The 19845-nt window shown below is 43.8% G+C and overlaps 1 protein-coding gene across 6 annotated transcripts; it reads left to right on the forward strand.

The window, feature by feature from the left end:
- The first annotated feature begins 1373 nt into the window (after positions 1–1373).
- Positions 1374–19692, forward strand: vit (vitrin). Of its 6 annotated transcripts, XM_079280088.1 has the most exons (24): positions 1374–1530; positions 5680–5858; positions 6638–6728; positions 6960–7025; positions 7434–7590; positions 7688–7821; positions 7905–7982; positions 8428–8604; positions 9232–9258; positions 9574–9612; positions 9701–9751; positions 10105–10167; positions 10678–10740; positions 12498–12572; positions 13430–13495; positions 13947–14009; positions 14549–14611; positions 14859–14906; positions 15635–15703; positions 16213–16360; positions 16447–16550; positions 17365–17591; positions 17673–18186; positions 18391–19692. In XM_079280088.1, exons 3-24 carry the CDS (start codon positions 6695–6697, stop codon positions 18567–18569), a joined length of 2445 nt encoding a protein of 814 aa, XP_079136214.1. In that variant the 5' UTR covers positions 1374–1530; positions 5680–5858; positions 6638–6694; the 3' UTR covers positions 18570–19692. The 6 variants fall into 6 exon arrangements, with proteins under 6 accessions (XP_079136214.1, XP_079136213.1, XP_079136216.1 ...); XM_079280087.1 differs by lacking the exon at positions 5680–5858; XM_079280090.1 differs by lacking the exons at positions 5680–5858; positions 10678–10740.
- The last annotated feature ends 153 nt before the right edge of the window (positions 19693–19845 follow it).

Here is a 19845-nt window from a genome sequence, read left to right on the forward strand (position 1 = left end):
ACTGGATTTGTAGCCAATGTTATTAAATTATTTTCTGAATCTTATTTCACACTTGTTGAAACAAGAGTTTTCACCTCCAGCTCTTTTTTTTTTGGCGCTCATTCAATTCATTCAATCCATATTGGTAACAGTGGCATATAGTGTGGAGCAACGCATAACTGCTTTACCTGAATCGTCTCTGAATATCTCCAGCTGATGGGATGTGCAATCATTAATGTAGTGAGACAGATGTAACATACCATCTGAAAACACTGAACTGCCCTCAGCTCAACTGAAGCATGAGATGGCACAAAATTCTGGCACAGATCTCCCATGTATATTCATCGTTCCCTGATAAATGCCAGACTTTACTATGTCCACCTGCCTACAATTGTGTCATTTTACATCTCCATTGTCTGAAGCATCCTGTCTGTTGATACAGAAATCTTAAATCTCTACTGTTCCATGGGTGTGGTGGATGTATTTCTGCTGATAAGCTCTCTAACTCATGGGCATGGCATTGTTGAAAGAGAAATGAGTCACCCTGAAACAACACCTGATCTGTTTTTTTTCTAGCAACATCAAGGCAATTATCTACTTGAGCCAGGAAACCATAAAAAAAGAAAGAAAAGAAAAGTTCCTGCAGGGGGTTTCTGCTTTTCTGCAAATACCATAATCACACGCACAATGAGCTCTTTTACAGCAGACCTAAAACCTTTAAATCGAAATGGTAATCGGTTTCAACACAAACATCCACATAGTGTATAATAGCAGCTGCTTGTGTGCCAATCTGCATTGACGAACAGTGTGTGTGTGTCTGTGTGTGTGTGTGTCTGTGTATTGGGGGGAGGGGGGGTTGGGGGTGCACATTCACTGTAGACCACAGCAGCAGACAAAAGCCTAAAGTGACAGTGGATGTGACTTGAAGCATCTGTTTCTCAGATCTATTGGTCTACTTGGTGGAGGAGGAGAGATTACTCTGGTGAGAGTTTACATGCTGCTCTTAGTTGATTTAATTCTCAGTCAGATGATGGGATGAGTGAGTTGCAGTACATATAATCAGAATAATTGCTCGGTTTTCTTCCCTTAACATAACAGACAATATGCAGCTTAAAGTGCCAACAGAAAGCAAATCCATTGCGTGGGCATGCTGCAACTATGAATAAATGTGTTGGCTTCTTATGTATTAAAAAAAAAGACATGTCAAGCAAACAAAAGATAGCTTGCACTGCCATGTTGCTGAGCGCCAGGTCTTCCTGACATCCTGTCATCCTCTCCTGTTGGCCCCGGGATACTGCTCGTGTTGTGCCTGGTGCAGAGCTGGGTGCCTGAAGTGGGACGGGCAAAGAGGGGGAACTCTGGCCCCGTCCTGTTCTCCACGTTTAATGAGCGCTCCGATCACGCAGGAGTAAAAGTCCAGGTGGAACAGTTCAGCGCCTGCACACACGCCCGCTGGTTCAACGTTGCGTTTCAATGAAAGAGTGAGGATTTCGGGGGAAAACTGCGCACGGGATTACTTTATTTTAACGCCTGGAGGATTATTTTTCTCAGGTAAGTTTACCTTCATCGCTTTACGATGATGAGGATTTTGAACAGACAGCTACAATTCAAATCCACATATGGGCTGCGTTTGCTGCTGCGTGGCGTGAATTAAGTACCAACTTTTTTGAAATGGTTAAATGGTTTTTTGAAATTGCGACCCATTAATATAAATTGCAAGCACATTTGAGTACTTTTGATCATCAGGTGTACAAGACATTTGAACAAACACAACGCAAGGTTTTGGCGTTTTTTTCACTTTTTATTAACTTTTTCGTTTTGCAATTTTTGACAGGCTGTCCAAATAAGCGAATCGCTGCTAACATTCAGTGTTTGTTTTGGGCAACTTTCTGTTTATTTTTTCTAATGTTTCCCGTTTTTCTAACACGCCTTTCCTCTTTCCTAAAGTTAGGTTTTTAGCTGAATGAATTCATGATTATTCCTACTGTAGCCTATAAGGGTATAGGCTACAGTGCTGATTATAAAGTATGATCTTTGGGAAGTGAGCCAGCTTTTATATTTCTATCCAGCTAGCCCAAGCCTTTATTTTGAAATGACTAATTTTGCCTGTGTAATACTCAGCAAACTGGAGAGGGGAATTCTTCAGCTTTTATTTTTATTCCATGCACATTATGTTTGACAATTCTTTGTTTATTCTCCCTGACATTTCTGTATGGTCTGATGGAGCCTGATTAAGCACAGGTGGTCTCTATACAACATGTCCAGCAGCAGACGACAGGCTCTGACTTGCAGTCAAGCTGGTGTCAAGAATTAAAGTAATTCAGCCTGTTCTGTGCTGGATAAACAAATACTGTCCCGGCAGCTCCGACCCAAAAAGGTACAGAAATGACCTTGTAGAGACATGTTGGCTTTCCGCTGTGTCTGATCTCTCCTATGGTTCTTTAGTGTGCTTGGCACATGCCAAGTGTTGTAGCAACAAGCACACAAATATGCTTACAGCACACTTTTGACACCTGTGAATGCTGGGATTTAACACTCCCTGGCACTGGGTGAGTGTAAATACTCTCTCACTGCAGGCGTGCCATCACTCAAACCAACTTCTACAGGTCATGAATCTTGATACTCAAATAAGCCTCAGTCCCCTCCTGTGCTTACCCTTGTTGCATTTACACTGGCCACCCCGGACAAGGAATGTAGGTGCCGCTGAAATGGAGGAGGATCAAAATACAGTCCTTGTGTTTTGGCGTGACGGTGTATGGCCCTAAAGTTCACCATTACTGATGGAAAAGCTGGAAATAATCGAATGAATTTCAGTGCGTTATCAGTGCTTATCAACAACGGCCTTCGAACACCTCTAAGTGTGTCGCAGGTGTGTGTGGTGGTCCCTGCTTGGAGAACCCATTGTGTGCTGTCCTTTGAAACAGGCACAGACAGCTATACTGTACATCCTGTTTGCCTTTTAGCCCCCGTATGCCTGTGACACTCCTGCCAGGTGTGATTTTCACCCTGAATTATCAGATTTCTAGTTGTTACGCATCAAAAATCAGCGGAACTTTGCCCTGCAGGAGCTGAAAATGTTCACATCACTTCAACAGCATTCCAGCAGACTTTGCACAACACTGCTTGGCCTTGTAGTCTTAGTAAGTTGTTTTGTGCATGTAATCCACAGTTGAGGGAATGCCATTCCGAATTGAACTGCGCACTAATTCCTCAAACTATTTGACCTGTCTGAGCCGCCGGGTTTGAAAGGGACTGAGGCCTCTGCATAGACGCTTTCATCTTTTGAAGTGGCTGTGCAAATCCCTGTGCTTGTTTTTTTTACACAGTTTGTTTGATTTGTGTCCCCACCCAGCAGAAATTAGATGCAGGAGATGCTCAGTTTGGTGAGCGTCAAAGCATTCTGGCACTGCAAAGGCCAGCTGAAGCTGTGCTTTAGGTACCACACATGCCGTATCTAAAGTTTAACACAGGTGTATGCACGATATACAACACCTACATCGTTTTTGTTTGTTGTGGTGGTGAGGTGGTGAGTCTCTGTTTGCTTTAGCCTTTAGTTAAATGTGTGTGTGGGTGTGTGTCTGCGAGTACCCTCGGGATCTATTATCTTCTCTACAGGAAACTCCCTACAGTGTTTGTCAAAGGATATCATTTGATCCACGTTTCACTGCTTGGAGAAGGAGGCAGTTAGAGTTGCACACTGAGAACAGAAATTAAGAGGCCTGAAATTATTTTCATTTTTTGCTCATTTCATTTGGTCCTGCAATGATGTCACGCCTTCTTTAAATGACACTTCAGAGGAACAAAGTCACCGAGCGAAGGTTTCTTTGCATCGGGGAACATGGTGTTCACGGTTTAGATTTCCTCACAGACAGATCAGTTTTGTAGTTTGTATTATCCAGTGAAGCACGCTGACTCACCTCTCATATGCTGCAGGTCGGTCTCCTGTACTGTAAATGTATCTGTCCCAGCTTGTTCCCAGCCTCAGCTTTCTTACCCTGCGAGAACAAATTGTAGTCCTGACTGTGCAGCAGTGATCCATCTGCCTGTCAAAGCACAACACTGTGGAAAAATCATGTCAGTGCTCATGAATGTCAGATAAATATGTAGAGCTGCATTAGGTGGTGCTTTATATCTGTGAAGAAGATCCAGCACAGGATGACGTTTCACTCTTACGATACAGTATGATACATTTCTTAGGTTTCAAAGGAATCGTTCAATATTTTGTGAAATGCACTTATTCACTTTCTTGAAGAGAGTAAGATGAAAATAATTCATTCTAAAAAATATTATTGTGAGCATAAAGACTAGATACGGGGGCAAACATATGACCAGGCTGTATCCAAAAGTTTTTAAAAAATCGGCCCACCATCACTTTTTAAAGCTGGTCTAAAAACGTTTTTTAACCCGCACAAAAACCAAAATGTGTAAAAACAACAAGTTGTGGTTTTAAGCGAGGTTATGTGCCAGACCATTTCTTGGCTAGGCACAGTGAATTCCTGGGGTTCTGTGGTCACCTGCAGGTTGCGAGGCGACCTGCGTAGACTGCACTACAGTAAGTCACTGCACCCGGCCAAGTGATGGTGCTTGATTGAATGAACATGACCTCCCTTAAAACCACAACATGCTGTTTTACACTTCGGTTTCTGTGTGAATTAAAAAAAGAAAATATGAAGTGTTAATTAGTGAGCTTTAGAGGAGCAGATTCTGTTACAGAGCCAGACTAGCTCTTTCCCAGTTTCCAGTCTTGCTAAGCTAGGCTAACAATTTGCTTGCGCTAGCTTCATATTTCACATAGGCCTACACACAACAACATTTGATGAGGAGAAATTTGAATTTTTCACTGCCCCATCTGTGCTCTATTGACTGATTGACTCATTTTATTAGATGATAAATATAGTATGTATAACTAAAGTATGTATAACTGCACTCCAGCAGTTACAATCATAGAGCATAAAATGCAATAATGCCTGTCACTCATTGATATTTCTTTGTATAAAACCTAAAAAAGGTTTTGCTCTGTTCACACATTCACACCTGGCAGTTGAAGGTAAAACGCCTTGCTCAGGGGCATCAGTAGTTGTGTTAAGGTTGGGACTCTTCACACCCAGATGTATCCTCCTCGACAGTAGCCAGATCAGATTGACAGTTTCCATATAACTTAAAACCCGCCCAATTTAATAAAAAACAGCCCAAATCATAAATCTGCCGGAAACCCGCGTAAAACCGTAAAACTATTACATGCCCAATAGAAAACACATCACAAGCATGCAAAGCTATATATCTGCGTAAAATAACCAGAGAGAAAATGTTAGATGAATAAGCTATTGCAACCCACAAAGAGTGTAAGTAGATCCTCCGTTCACTCCCTCATGACGACTGAATGCAATCAAAATATGTCTCAAATTAAATGAGTCAATAATATGAGTGAGTGGATACAACAAAGTTCAAAACCCTGCCAAATATTGACAAAAGCAGCCCGAATTTCATCTACTAGCCCAATGCTACGTAATCAACGTAATCAAAACCCCAACCTGGCAACACTTCCTGGGGTCAACTGGGGATCTTCTAATCACAGATTGGAAAATAAACAGGAGTATTTCTACCTAATACTTCATATTGCTAACATGCACAGTCTGAACTGCATCACATCTGACCCTGCCTCAGAGGTCGCTGTATCATCACATGTTCCCACTTGATCAGATTGAACCTGCTGGAGTGTGGCGGCAGTGACAGACGTGATGCCGACGTGATGCCGCCCTCGTGGGAAGTGCAGCATTCCTCTGTTAACTGGGAGGCCTCATTCATCACCTCCATCCCAGCGCCTCGGCACAGAGCAGGGACTGGGGCTGCTCTGATATTTAGTTCATCTTCCAGCCAGTGTAAGACTTCCTCTGGCTGTCTGTCTTAATTCAGACGTTGCTGTTGTAGCGTTATCATGACTACAACAACCCTGCAGTGTCTGACCCACTTGTGTTCTAGTTAACACAAGCTACCCTTTGAATTAATAACTTTTGAATCGCAATGACAGACACGAAGAGACATTTTCTCTGTCTACTGTCAACAGCCTGTGTTTCACAATGGGATCCAGCTTGATGTAGTTGTTGGTGTCAAACAAGAAAGCCATCTGATTGAACACGGGTCCCCATTCCTTACACATTAAACTGTGTCTGTGTGTGCTCTCTAATTGAGTCTGACTGCATAGAGGGAGGGCTCTTACATAGCGTTTTGTTTCAGCCCAGATGTTCGCCGTGGAGCTTCTTTTTGGCAAATAGTTTCAGCCATTTGTAACCCAAATAATTGGAAGAAGAAAGGGTGCGCTACCTACGCTGACATGCAATCCATTGATTTGACTGATCTCAAAAGTAGGTGCGACAATGTAAGTTATAATAAATGTTTACTTGGCCACGTTTGGTTTTGTGGATGCTGGAGGAGTCATTCAGCTCCGTGTTAGAATCCACAGTCTGTCTGCTATTTATCCAAAGATCTCTGGACAGTGTATCCTAGAGGCACAAGTTTACTCTGTCTTGTTTACAGCTGACACTACACTCTCAGAAATGTTGAATAAAGCGACCAAAGTTATGTTCAGCGAGTAAGCAGGAAGCAGGAAATGGGTTTCAGAGGATGACAGTGAAATATTGCTGCTTCTCTTCTCTCCCAGGTTGGGAGATTAGACAAGGACATCTGGCTGACCTGCTGAACCGACACACCACCCATCATGATCAGAGCGTCACTCACGGCCGTTTGTCTCGGTGAGCAACCCGCAACCTGTCTGCAGGAGTACGCTGGTTTTGAATATGTCATCCTACACTACAACGTTTCGTATTTTCCCAGATACTCCCCGAGAGTCAGATTTCTGTACATTCACACAGCATCAAACAGCAGCATCCTCAGTCACAGAGGTTTTGTGTGTACAGTAAACACACTGATGATTACGTTCATTTGTCTGCTATGATGTCAAACTCCCTCTGCCTCACCCGCAGCGCTGGTCCTGTCCTGTGCTTGCTGGGCCAAGCCTAACGGATCAAAGAACAAGAAACCAAAGCAAGGTAGACATCACCACAAGCAAGCCTTTAATCTCCATCAGTCCCAGTGTTATTGTCTCCACTGCAGTCTCTTTTAATTCACTTATTCCAAAAATATAGACTTTCTAAATCACTTCATTCTGTAAAAGCTTTCAAGATTCATTTATAGGCTGGAAACAGAACAACAAATAGACCTTATGATAGAGAAAATGCACTTCCTGAATAAGTTTTCATCTTTGCTTGAGAATTCTTTGATTATCAAAATAGTTGCAGATAATTTTCCTGCCAATTGATTCATCAATTAATTGACTAATTGTTCCAGCTCTAACTAAACTGCTATTGAAACATTGGTTATGTGTAATTTCAGCATCTACTATTTTGTCTAATATTTTGTCTTCCACCATCCTGCTCTACTTCTTCTTCTCTCCACAGTTGTTCCAGCCATAGAGTGTGATGTCAGAGCAGGAAAGATCAATCTCCCAGAGTTCATAGCCAAATGTCCCGCACACTGTAAGGAGACAAAGCAGCAAGTCTATGGGTCAGGCGTGTTCGCCTCCATCTCCAGCATCTGCAACGCAGCCATCCACAGGTTAACAGCGGAGTGATGAATGTCAAATAAAGCACTTTACGGCAGTCAAAGTAGACGATATATATATCATATCCGAGAAAACATTTTGTGTCCACAGTGGCGTCCTCACCAACACAGGAGGAAAGGTGATAGTTCGGAAGATGGCGGGGCAGAACATCTACAAAGGCAGTAATTCCAATGGAGTGCGCTCTCTGTCTCTACCCAAGTGGAGGGAGTCGTTCGTCATCTCAGGTATTAATAATGAAGTAAACCATGTTAAACACAGTTATGTAGAGACAGCCCTCCAACCAACAGCTGGATCTGCTGTGTTTCAGTGGGGAAGCCCAAGAGAGGAGTGATCTACCCATCTACTCTGGACTACGTCCCCTCAAGACCAACCTACGTGAAAACGAGTGAGAGGACGGTTATTTATACACTCACATCATGCATCTTTCACGTTAATATGAATTGTCCAGCATTACATTTAGTTAAGACTATCTGATGAGGATCCAGTAAGCACTGAACAAAAAATATGTATAATTCAAACTGAGAAATTTGGTTGAAACAGAAAATGTTTGAAATGTTTTTATCGACAGCATTTCACTTTTCAAACAGTTTTTGCTCAGTTTAAACCCAGACATCTGGTAAACATTCTGAGGACAGAAGGTTACTACGGACACAAATGTCCCTGCGCTTGAGTCCGGCATGTTGAACTGCGCTCAGGATGAATGGGGAGTCGTAGTGCTGCAGTCTGGTGAAGAATGTCAAGAATGCATTACAACACAGAGGTTACTGTAGACGCTCTTCCTCCCCGTCCCTCCATCTTGTACACGACCGCCTTAATCAGTCTCCTTTCAGGTCAAAAGGAGGCCATATCCCCCACGGTCACCACAGCGCTGCCTACGACTACAGCACCTGAACCCACCACAACTACTACACCTGAGCCCACCACCACCACCACCACACTGGCTCCAACCACCACCACCACAACTACTACCAAGCCTCGTGCTGCCGTCCATAAAGTTAGGGATGCAGGTGATTTAAACAAACACACGCTTAAACCGTTTTTTGCATACATATGTACAAAAAGCTAATTCTCTTCTGGATCCGTGTGTGCGGATTGTGTATTTAATTGGATGCAGGATGCTGTTAATGATCCAATAATACCGATCCACACAGAAAGATCCACCGCAGCCAGTGTGCCGCCTAGCTGACGTCTAACATTAGCAGCTTGTAGCTAGAAATGCTGTTCGCCAGAACAAGCTTTCATTTGTGTGACACGGAGTGATGAAGATGAATGATTGCAGCTGGTAATTACAAGTCACAACTGCAATTATGACAAATTACAGCTGGTCTGTGATGAAGTTTGCACGGTGCCGCTCAGTTGCTTGACTGACTTCACTGCACACTTGATCACCAGACCTTTCATCGCTCTTATTACATGAAAACATTATCAGACAGTAATCGCTGCGAGTCATCGGCCCTGTTTTGGATGGAAATGCAGCTACAGTGAGTAGACAATGCTGCAATATCTTAAGGTATGTGTGTGAATGAGATGGGCGGCGTGCCAGACAACCTCCCGACCATCTTTCTCTTTCATTTTCTGTAACATTATCTCTCTCCTCTCCATATTGGCACCCCATTTGGCTTTCTTCTATCCAGGCAGCAGTCACCCATACCTTGCCTCAAGTAAGTCAAACAAAGCAAAGAGGGCTTGTGGGGGTGGCATGAGGGTACCCCCATGCTACATCAAGCATGGGGTGTTTGCGGTACATTAGTCCTTTGGGAAAAGTGTGCATGAAAATGAATGGTGTATTCTGTATTCAAGGTTTTGATGTATCTAATAATGGAAATCAGTTCAGTTCACTTGTTTTAAGCTAAAAAAAAACGTAAAACAGTAAAGCCATGACCTGGGTGATTGGTTTATACTTAATCCAAAACCAAGATGTTGTATTTGCATTAAAATGTGTTTGTCTAAATTTGCCCACACTCACACTGGGATAGGACAGTCACAGAATGAGCAAGGAAAGAGACCCAGCCAAGGTATGTCAATGCTTTTACTGATTCTGCTGCTCTTGGAAAGTCCCTCACAGCCCATATCACAAAACTAAACCATGACATTTCTTCAAAGTATTCAGAGGAAGTGCCTATCCAAATAGATTCCCACAACGTGCCAGTGCAGGTAAACTGAGCTTTAAACTTCTTGATGTCTTTTTTTTTCATTCTACCTGAACCATAAAACCATCTCAACGTTTGCTCTTTGCTCTGTCTTCCTTTTGTACATGTAAACTCTGCATGGCATCTGTGTTCGGTACATGCACTGCTGCTTTAAAAGGCTTTTACTAGTTTTCTAACACAGTGCCGGACCAGATTGTTCTATTGAAGCGGAACATCTGTTCTGTTGTCTTTCAAGGTCAATTTTTAACCCAGTGTTTTTAGTGTGCTCCGTGTTTACTGTCAGTGCACATACAAAGGACGAGTGTCGTTACATGTTGCCTCGTAATGAATACGTTTGTCTCCACATCTTGGGCCCAGGTCTGCGCAGACCGGAGGCAGGGTCGCCTATCAGGAGACAACCATCCTCTCCAGTTGCCCCAGGTCAGCCTCATCATTAACACACACAGAAACAAACAGGTGGGACTGACAGGGAATGTGGGTCAAGGGCTTCGGGGGGGGGGGGGGGGACAGATGACTTTGTTGGAACAAGAATCCCGAAAACGAACCTGTAAGTCTGACCCTCGTATCCAAACCCATAAGCTCCTGTGATCTGCACCCCAGGGTCACCACTAATCCACTCCATCAAGCGTCTCATGTCACATTCCTTTCACGATAACCACTGTCCTCTGTCATCGGGCACATCCTCTTGTTCCTGTTTTCATTTTCTAAGATGAAAAGGCAAATGAAGCAGAGTTAAGGCCTGTAAATACGCCCAGCATATCTCCTTTTGTTTTTGATATCATGCTGCGGAGAAAATGCCTTCAACTTCACTCAAAGCGCAACAGCTGGGCTACATTTGTGGATGGAGCCCCCGAACTGAAACTCCCCCCCCCCCCCACCTCTCCTTTTCCGTTCTTCTTCTATCTGCCTGTTTCTTATTGCTACAAACAGCTTTTAACAGGGTTCAGCCGGCTTCACCCGAGAGGACTCCAACCATGAGCCAGTCAAACCCCGGTAAGTATCTCCAGACCTTGAGCGGGACATCCCAAACTGTCCTTGCAGTTCTCGACACTGACGTAGAGAAGTAGACGGGTCTGATCAAACAGGAACGAGGGCAATAAAAGCCCGGGTGTTCACTGATGTTTACCCTCTGTGAAATGCTTTGGTTCAACGCGTGGTCACTTTACAGAAATACAATAAAAGAATTCCACTAAACCCCACATGAAAAATTGAGAGAGAGAGATCAAAGCATCAGCACCAAGTGGCGCGGTGCTGCTCCCAGACAGACGCACATGACCCGATCCACAGCGCTGCAGGATCTGGGCCCAATCTCCAGCCTGGCAAGAATAGAAAGCTCTCGGCATTCAACCCAGACTCGGTTTGGCTCGCTGAAGAATACGCTTCTGTTTTTGCTTCTGTGGAACGCAAAACCATACATCCCTAAAATTAGACAGGGCTGTATCCATTTAAATGACGGTTGATTGTATGATAGGATTTCTATGATGCAGTGTAAGCTGTTTCAAGCTAGTGCATCGTTTATCCGGCTAAGCTGTTTCTGCTGAGCATATTTAAAGTATCTGATCAGTGCAGAGAACAACTATTCAGATCGGCAGCTTGAGGATAATAATGTGAGACTTTATAGAACCCCTGAGGGAAATTCTTCCAGCTTGAGGTCAGAGGTCAGAGGTGAGGATCAGCTACACAGCAGCGCCACTGGAGCCGGCAGGGATTCAATATCTTTTTGTAATGAGATATGCCCACATGACAACCACAAAGATTCATGAAAAAAACCCCTCTGTAACACATGTCGAGATTCTTTTCGTTGGCGTGAAAATGTTTTCTGACTTTCAGAGAAATTGCATATTACCAACTCTCCTGCAAACATATTGCAGACTGAGCAGCAACCCAAGGTGAGGAACAGTGTCCCCGATCCCGCTCTGACCTTCTGGCCGCAGTGACCACTGAAGTGGCTCTGATCAGGAGAGTTAAACTCAATCCTTTTAAAGCACCAGTTTCATCAGAAAAAACAACACCACTGTCTGCTGTATAGCGCTGGGCCTTGGACCAGCAGCAGATTAGGCTAATCTCTGCGTCCTACTATCTACACTGTCCCTAGTTTGGCACCAACTTTAGAATAATACTCTCACGCTTCGCTGAGCCGCTGGCTGGTCTCTCCCAGCCCGACCCGGTCAACAAAGGCCCTGCTCTCTTGCTGCCACTGGATGGGAATCTCAGAGCCCAGGCTGTGTTTGTGTAAGCTACCAGTCCACCACAGGGAGGGGTTAACTGAAGTGTGTTGTCATGGCTCAGTCAGTTTAGACAGATGCCATGCACTGTTACGGTTTTGCTCAGCTGTTTGGGCTTCTGGTGTTCAATCACGTTTCGATTAACTTCAGGCCACGCAACAGTCTGGCCAATTAAAGAGCCTGATGTGTTTGCCACGTTTCAAGTTTAAACTTTGCGTCTGTGTCTACAAACTGTGTTGCCAAGAGCAGCAGGGAGAAAACAGAAAAATTGGAAAACATATTTTCCCTGAGAGGTGGGTTTCCTCTGTCTCTCTGCCCTCAAAGAGAGTGAGGCTAAACTTCACTAAAACAACCTTTAGTCTGCTCAGTCACTGTCTGACTGACGACTGTATGTTTACTGTCAGACTAGAGGCTGAACATCTTGTGCATACCCCACTAATAACATGGCAGGTTTAGTGGAGGTCACAAGTATGCTCCTTCTCTATGCGTGTCCTGAACACAGCTTTCTAATCTTCCCCTGCACAGCTTTTCCCAGAAAGGATTGGGCGCCTCCCTCCTTACCTCGTCCTGATTGGTTCCCAGGAGCTCGACAACCAGCAGGTACACCAACAACAAAATAAGATCATTCTTCTTTAACATTTCATAAGCTTATTCTAATACAAATGTAAATGTTTTCTTTAAATGCTACCGTCAGCACGCTAACATTTTCACAACATGATGTATTAAGAGAGATTACTCTTCTAAAAATAGATACATTTTTTTAAATGCCAATGCCAACGTGCAGGTGTAATGTTTACCATGTTAAAGTCACGGTTCACATCGTATCATTGCTTTAAGTCACGAATGGGATCAGCAGAAAATGAGAATGAGAATCGTGTATGGGCCATATCTGCTGATACAGATGGTTTTTGGCGTTGTTTTGTTATAGCAGCTGGTGTACAAGGCTCCAGATTAAACTTTTGCCTCACCCTCATCAACTGTTATTTTCTTATTTTCTAACAAATTTGTATTGATTCAAAAAAAATCTTGCCATTAGTAGTTTTAAATCATGCATTACAAGCTCCCTAAAGCTAGTGTGAGTACGTTCAGGTCATGAAAACTACATTTTACAAGTTTACATTGGAACACATCATGATAACGTTATAATTCAACTTTTCCCAATACTCTGTTTTACTAAGTAAAGCTTGAACGCACCATAAAGTCACTGAAACCTCTTTATGATAACTGTTAGTTATCGGTGGAAGGGGGGGGGGGGTTCATAATCACGGATCCATTAACGACACTCAACTATCATGTTTACCATCTTAGTAAACAGTTTGTAACATTTGTTAATTAGCACTAAAGACAAAGTCCAGCAGAGGCCAACAGGTGCATCATTAGTCATAAGTCAGCATTAAATACCTTACATGTAACTCTTGGAACTGCTGATGCCTCCACCTTTTCTGCTGTACGTTCAGATGTTAGTTATGCAGCTCCAGACTCAGGATACACGTGGAGTGAGACGGACACACCTGCGATTACAGGTAAATCACGGTCTAAGGCCCCCCCCCCCCCCCTTCATAGCGGCAGGTTACTACACCTTGCGTCCATTTGTGTTGCATGTGCAAACATAGCATGCCCGTGTCACCGACAGAGTGAGGTATCTGCTGACCATGTATGTTTTGACTTGGCTCCATCTGGGAGTACAGGCAATGTGTCTCTCGGGACGTTGTCTTTACATGCCGTCTGCCCGCCATGTGAGAGAGTCCTGTGAAGTGCAGAGGAGATCATTGTTACAAGAGCATTATATTATTATTGTGTGCATGTGAGTGAGAGCGAGAGAGAGAGAGACTGTGAGTGATAATTCTGCACAAAGCCGTTGTTTTCACTGGTATGGGATTGGTTGTGTGACCAATCACAACCATGGAAATGTGTGGTTTTCCCTCTGAGGTTCACTGTGGGAATACTAACAGGTGTCACACCATCCTCCTCTAGCTCGGGATCACAGGCCTGATATCTCAGAATATGAGCGCTGGTTTTATAACTTTGGACCGTACCGTAAGTGCTTTTCTATTCTTTTTACTGGGAACTAACAAGTCTTTGGGTTCAGGTTTTTATATATTGTCATATGTACAGATTGCAATTTTGTGGATGTCAAACCTGTTTGAGTGTTTTCTCTCAGTGACACACCTTCCCGGAACCGACCACACTCTCATATTCCCATTTTATGTTCTAACACAGGACTAGTTTAGTCTTGTTTCATCCAGTGTTTAAATGGGGCGTGTCGATGTCATTTTGACTCGATGAACTCTCAGCAAGAAATCGAACACACGTATTTATGTTGAGCTATTCCATTAAGTGGAATTTGTTTTTTGTCACAGTCTTAACATTCGATTACAATATGTCCCTTTGACAAAACACACAAAAGAGCATGCAAAAAAATCCCACTCTTTCAGAAGACCGTCCATGGTTCCATCTGTTTGATGACACAGCCGCAAAAATACCATGGAGCTGCTGGGAGCAGGCTGTAACACCATGACGTGTTTACATTTGATTCACATGTGTCACAGTCTCACTGACAATGTCTTCACTTTTAGTGCCTCGCTCCACTGACTCAGATGGCCACCGTAAAGTGCCATTGGACACAACCCAAACTAGAGGTGAGCAGTGGTTACCAGGAAAGCATCAGACACATCAAATAGCATCTACAAAGCAATCCTACTCCTTTCTGTCATTCAGTGAGTTGTGAGGTTTTCCTAACTGCTGCGGCTTTAGCCTTCTGATGAGTAGAACTTACAGAAAGGATGACAAAGAAATCAACCTTTCGATGTATCCACCATTAGTTCGTTACTTGCTGCTTTGTGGTAGAAATATGCTAATGCTGAGCTTGTGATATCATCTATGCAGTGGAGCCAGTGGACGCTTGGAAGCCTGACACAAATCCTTATGAATCAGGTAAGACCGCCTGCACTACTCCTCTCTGTGCACCAAAAGAGTCACTTTGCCAGTAAGTTGTCCGTTCAGACTGTAAGCACAAACCAAACCAAGGCCATCCGAGGGGAAAAAGCATCTGGGTTTCTGCTGAGCCTGTAATTGAAGGGAATCGGAGTCAAAGTCAAATGGCACGGTGGTTGCTTGAGGATAAAATCAGTTCCTTTTTAGCATACTTATTGCCACAACAGATACAAGCAAACATTTGGGATCTCTAGAAAGTGGATGGCTGGGAATGTGTCATGCGGCTCAACGTTAGAGCGGGTCGTCAGTCAATCAGAGGATTGACGGTTCGATCCCGCTCGTCCATGTCGATGTGTCCTTGGGCAAGACACCTAGCCCCAAATTGTGTATGTATGTGTGATTATTAAATCGTCCTGATGGCATAATTCATAGGTCCTGATGGTACAAGTCCATTCACCATTACCATTCATGTTCTCTGGAAATTTAACCAAACAAACTGAGAAAACTTCGACTGACCCTTTCTCTTTGTATTAAGAGTGAAGTATATGTTGAATATCCCATATAAATGCTGTGTCATTACAAGGGAATGGAATTCAATGATTTTGAGAATGCATATGTCAATGATTATTAAAGGTCCAGTGAAATGTGGGAAAAGTATTCTTTACAGTATAAAGCCTGAAAAGCAGATTTTAGCAGAAAAACAGACTTGTGTGTTTCTTCATTTTCAGGCTTCAACGTGAGGGAGCAGGAACCTGCACCCAGAGCACCTGAGCCTGTGTCATCACAAGGAGACCCAAGTATGTCCTTCACACTTTTTAAAAGCCACTATTCACAAAAAAAATGTTTGTTTATTGCATCTTTGGATTTTGACAATCCTGGTGAAAATTGGGGCAGAGCATTTGTTTCATAGTCGCAGCGTCAAATTGTGTGGCGCGCATTAAACGCACCCTGTAGAATGTTTTGCTCAACAAACACAGATTTGTTTACATTCAGTGTTTCTCACCAAAACCTCTGTATCCTTGAGACCCGACAAATGTGTTTCATGATTTTGTTCTTCATAGAACATTTACAAAGACAATTGCATTGAATGCATTGTTTTCGTACATGTTTGCAAGCTAGCAATTGTCTTCTTCCCTGCCTTTGCTAGCTCAATGCTATGTTCCAACACCGACTGTCAATCAGTGAAAGAGCATGAACCACCCATGTCACGCACCCTCGTGCATGACTGCTACGACTGCTGCAAGTTGTAACAAATGTCACGCATTGAACCTGTAATAACTGTATTACCAAACACATGATTTTGCAGATTGTATGGTGGACCTGGCCTTCCTGATGGACGGGAGCTGGAGCATTGGGAAGAGGCGCTTTAAGATCCAGAAGGACTTCCTGTCTGAGGTGGCTCAGGTCATCAGCGTGGGTGTGGCTGGACCCATGATGGGGGTCATCCAATACGGGTAACCTCACTGCTCCTGTCGTGTTACTGTGAACCATTTATGAGATGAGGAAACACAATGTGATTACTCGTTGTTTTTGTCTGAAGGGATGACGCTGTGACAGAGATCAGTCTGAGGTCTTACTCCAACTCCAGAGAGGTGAAGTCAGCCATAGAAAAGATTGGGCAGAAGGGAGGCCTCTCCAATGTAGGTGAGTGACCCGCTGTTTGCTGCCAGATACAGTAAATGCCACCAAATGCAAGTGTGAAAGTGAAAGAGGTGCAATTATCACATGGTCTACTACCCAGGCACATTTTCACATGCAGGGATAGAATTAAATCTAAATTTGCCACGAGACACTGTGAGCTAAATTATAGTCCTGCGTCTGTGAGCCTTGTTTTCCTTCTGCTCTGACCAAAAAGCATTTGGTTTTACCAGCCCATGGGGGTCAGCTCTCAGAGTGCTGTTTATCTGCTTTGGTTGGTGCGTCAGCGTGATGCATCCACTGCCACATGCGTCTTTATAAACTTGCTAAATTTTGCATCCACGTATAAGTGTTGTTTGCGTTTTTTGCCCAGAAGTGCTCTTTAATCATACGAGAGTGTGAGAGGTTGAGGTCTCCGACAGGGCCTCTCCTGCTCCGCCATGGTGTAGACCACCAACGAGACAAGGACGGACGAAATGATAGGATATCACTATTTTTGTGATGATGTACGGTTAAAGCTACATATTATTTAGGAAAGACATACAGCTTCCAAAAAACTCAGTCCGCTGAATGTACATAATGAGCACTTTCAAAACATGTATATATATATATATTGTCCTATTGTTTCATTTCATGCTCTACAGTCCATGTTTATTTTTATTCATTGGTTGTGTAATAACTTTGCGAAGAACAGATTGGTTCTTCTCTCTCATCTCGTCTCATCCTGAATGCATTCCTGCATTTCAACCACAGGCTTGTACAGAGAGTGGATGTAGCATAATGTTAACAGTCTTCCTGCTGCCCCCTGGTGCACTGACAGGAAAGGCCCTCTCTTACATCAACAAGCACTACTTCAGTGACGCCAATGGAAACCGAGGAGCAGCTCCCAACGTCGCCGTGGTGCTGGTGGACGGCTGGCCCACTGACAAGGTGGAGGAGGCCTCTCGGCTCGCTCGCGAGTCTGGCATCAACATATTCTTCGTCACCATCGAGGGCCCCGATGACAACGAGAAACAAAACCTGGTCGAGATCAACTTTGTTGACAAGGTGGAGTACTGTCAGAGAGGCGTGTCAATGCTTTGATTAAACGCGCCGGTTTTGAAACAAAGTGTGCCCTTCACCCCACAGGCTGTGTGTCGGACCAACGGCTTCTTCTCCCTGCCTGTGACCAGCTGGTTTGCTCTGAGGAAGGCCGTGCAGCCCCTGGTGAAGAGAGTGTGCGACACAGACCGCCTGATGTGCAGCAAAACCTGCCTCAACGCCGCCGACATCGCCTTCGTCATCGACGGCTCCAGCAGCGTGGGAACCGGAAACTTCCGCACGGTGCTGCAGTTTGTGGCCAACATCACGCGGGAGTTCGAGATCTCCGACACCGACACGAGGGTCGGAGCTGTGCAGTACACCTACGAGCAGAGGCTGGAGTTGGGCTTCGGCCAGTACAACAACAAGGCCGAGCTGCTGAACGCCATCAAACGCATCAACTACTGGAGCGGCGGGACGAGCACTGGTGCCGCCATCACCTACGCCGCGGAGCAGCTGTTCAGCAAGTCCAAACCCAACAAACGCAAGATCATGATTGTCATTACAGATGGGCGCTCCTATGATGACGTCAGGGTGCCTGCACTGGCTGTCCACAGTCAAGGTTAGAGGTCAAGACTTTAGAGACTTTAGGGCGATAAGGTTCAGTCAAGCAGTGATTAATTCCTTGTATTTATAAAACATTTTTACCTCACTAAATAAAATAACTGTGTCACTCCTTCCACAGTGAGGTTGTGTGTTTGAGGTAAAACAACAACACATGTGAAGTCTGTCTGTGTAATCTGCTGTCCCTCCTTGTGATCTACAGGTGTGATCGCCTACTCCATCGGCATTGCCTGGGCAGCCCAGGATGAGCTGGAGTACATCGCCACAGACCCCGACAAGGAGCACTCCTTCTTCGTGGACGAGTTCGACAACCTCTACAAATTTGTATCCAAGATCATCAGCAACATCTGCCAGGAGTTCAACTCCCAGCCCAGGAACTGAGGCCAGACGGGTGGAGGGGAGGGGAGATCCTGGGCCGTCTTAACAGAACACTGTTTGTAAATTGACTCGCTCTGTTGCCAATCCAGCGCCGCCATATTTGAACAGGGAGGGGGTTTTGAATTTAGGTGAGGATGGTGGATTCTTAAAGCGAATCCGCATACGGTGCTAACGGTAAAGGGTTTGCATTCACAGTGACGTATTGACATCTCACGTTTACTGTGGCGCCTGTTCTCTGTTGGTGCCATGAAGAGAACAGATTATTACTAATCATTTAATAAGTCATCCTTTAATTAAGGTGTATAAGTTGTAAATAAGGGTTTTTATTAATGTTAGGGTTGTGAAACTTTTTTAGCTTTTTATTTCCCTTTTTAGTTGACCCCTGACCTTCTGTAAAAGAGCTGAAGATCTGGACCAAAGTTTTTAGCAACTTTTAATTGTTTACTAACTAAATATTTGATGACTTGAATTTAACGACAAACATGTAGAAGCAGGCGGCATGGTGGAGGAGCCAGAGGGCGTTTTGGCAACCCAAAAGTAAAAGCAGTCAAATACATCTTACAGAACCTTTGCAAAGGATGCCTTATTATGAAGTGGTTCACACTAACACACATTAAGCTACCTTACTGGGATATGGTGCTTGCAATTGTAGATTTAGAGCATGCCTAGCACTTCCTCTTCTGGCTTAACATACTTCATAAACTTAATAATATGGTGCTTTTTAATAGGAGAGATTTGATAGTAGGGACATTGTTAAAGTTCCTCTCATGGTGCTGATGTTGCTGTTGGTATGAGCGGCAGCTGAAATAAGGATTATGTGAAAGGTCAAATCAACAACACGGAACAAAGGAGTAGACTTGTGAGAGAAGTGAGGACAGAGCAGCTTGTATATCTTTGTAGAGTGAAAGCAGTTAATCGCATCACTCTGGTGTGTTTTTTAACAGTGTGGTTGCTTCTAACGTTGCAGGCATTTCTCAGCTTTGATGAAAGATTATTTATGATTTTCTTCCTGTCATATCCCGTTTGTACATATGCATATTAAAAGCCTTTAGCTTATAATGTTCATAATTGATCCCATTTTCTTTTTTGTTGCAATTTTTAATAAAATAAAGAGAACTTAACGGTGTCTTCTCCTGAATGTTTTGATGATCCAAAAATCGCTCTCCTTCCCGGATTCTTAACGCCGTCGATTCTGGACACACAGACATGATACACATGTGTTTAGACTCAGCTTGCACTTTCCATGGATATTATTATATCTTATTTAAAATAATTATAC

Source organism: Melanostigma gelatinosum (assembly GCF_949748355.1).
Source record: "Melanostigma gelatinosum genome assembly, chromosome: 12".
Taxonomy (NCBI): Eukaryota; Metazoa; Chordata; class Actinopteri; order Perciformes; family Zoarcidae; genus Melanostigma; species Melanostigma gelatinosum.

Bases quoted from the DNA above. Each gene is read 5' to 3' on its own strand.
- vit (XM_079280088.1), top strand. From the start codon at position 6,695: ATGATCAGAGCGTCACTCACGGCCGTTTGTCTCG. The intron at 9,752-10,104 runs GTAAACTGAGCT...TCTTGGGCCCAG, and splicing joins CCCACAACGTGCCAGTGCAG to GTCTGCGCAGACCGGAGGCA. The intron at 10,168-10,677 runs GTCAGCCTCATC...TGCTACAAACAG, and splicing joins ATCCTCTCCAGTTGCCCCAG to CTTTTAACAGGGTTCAGCCG.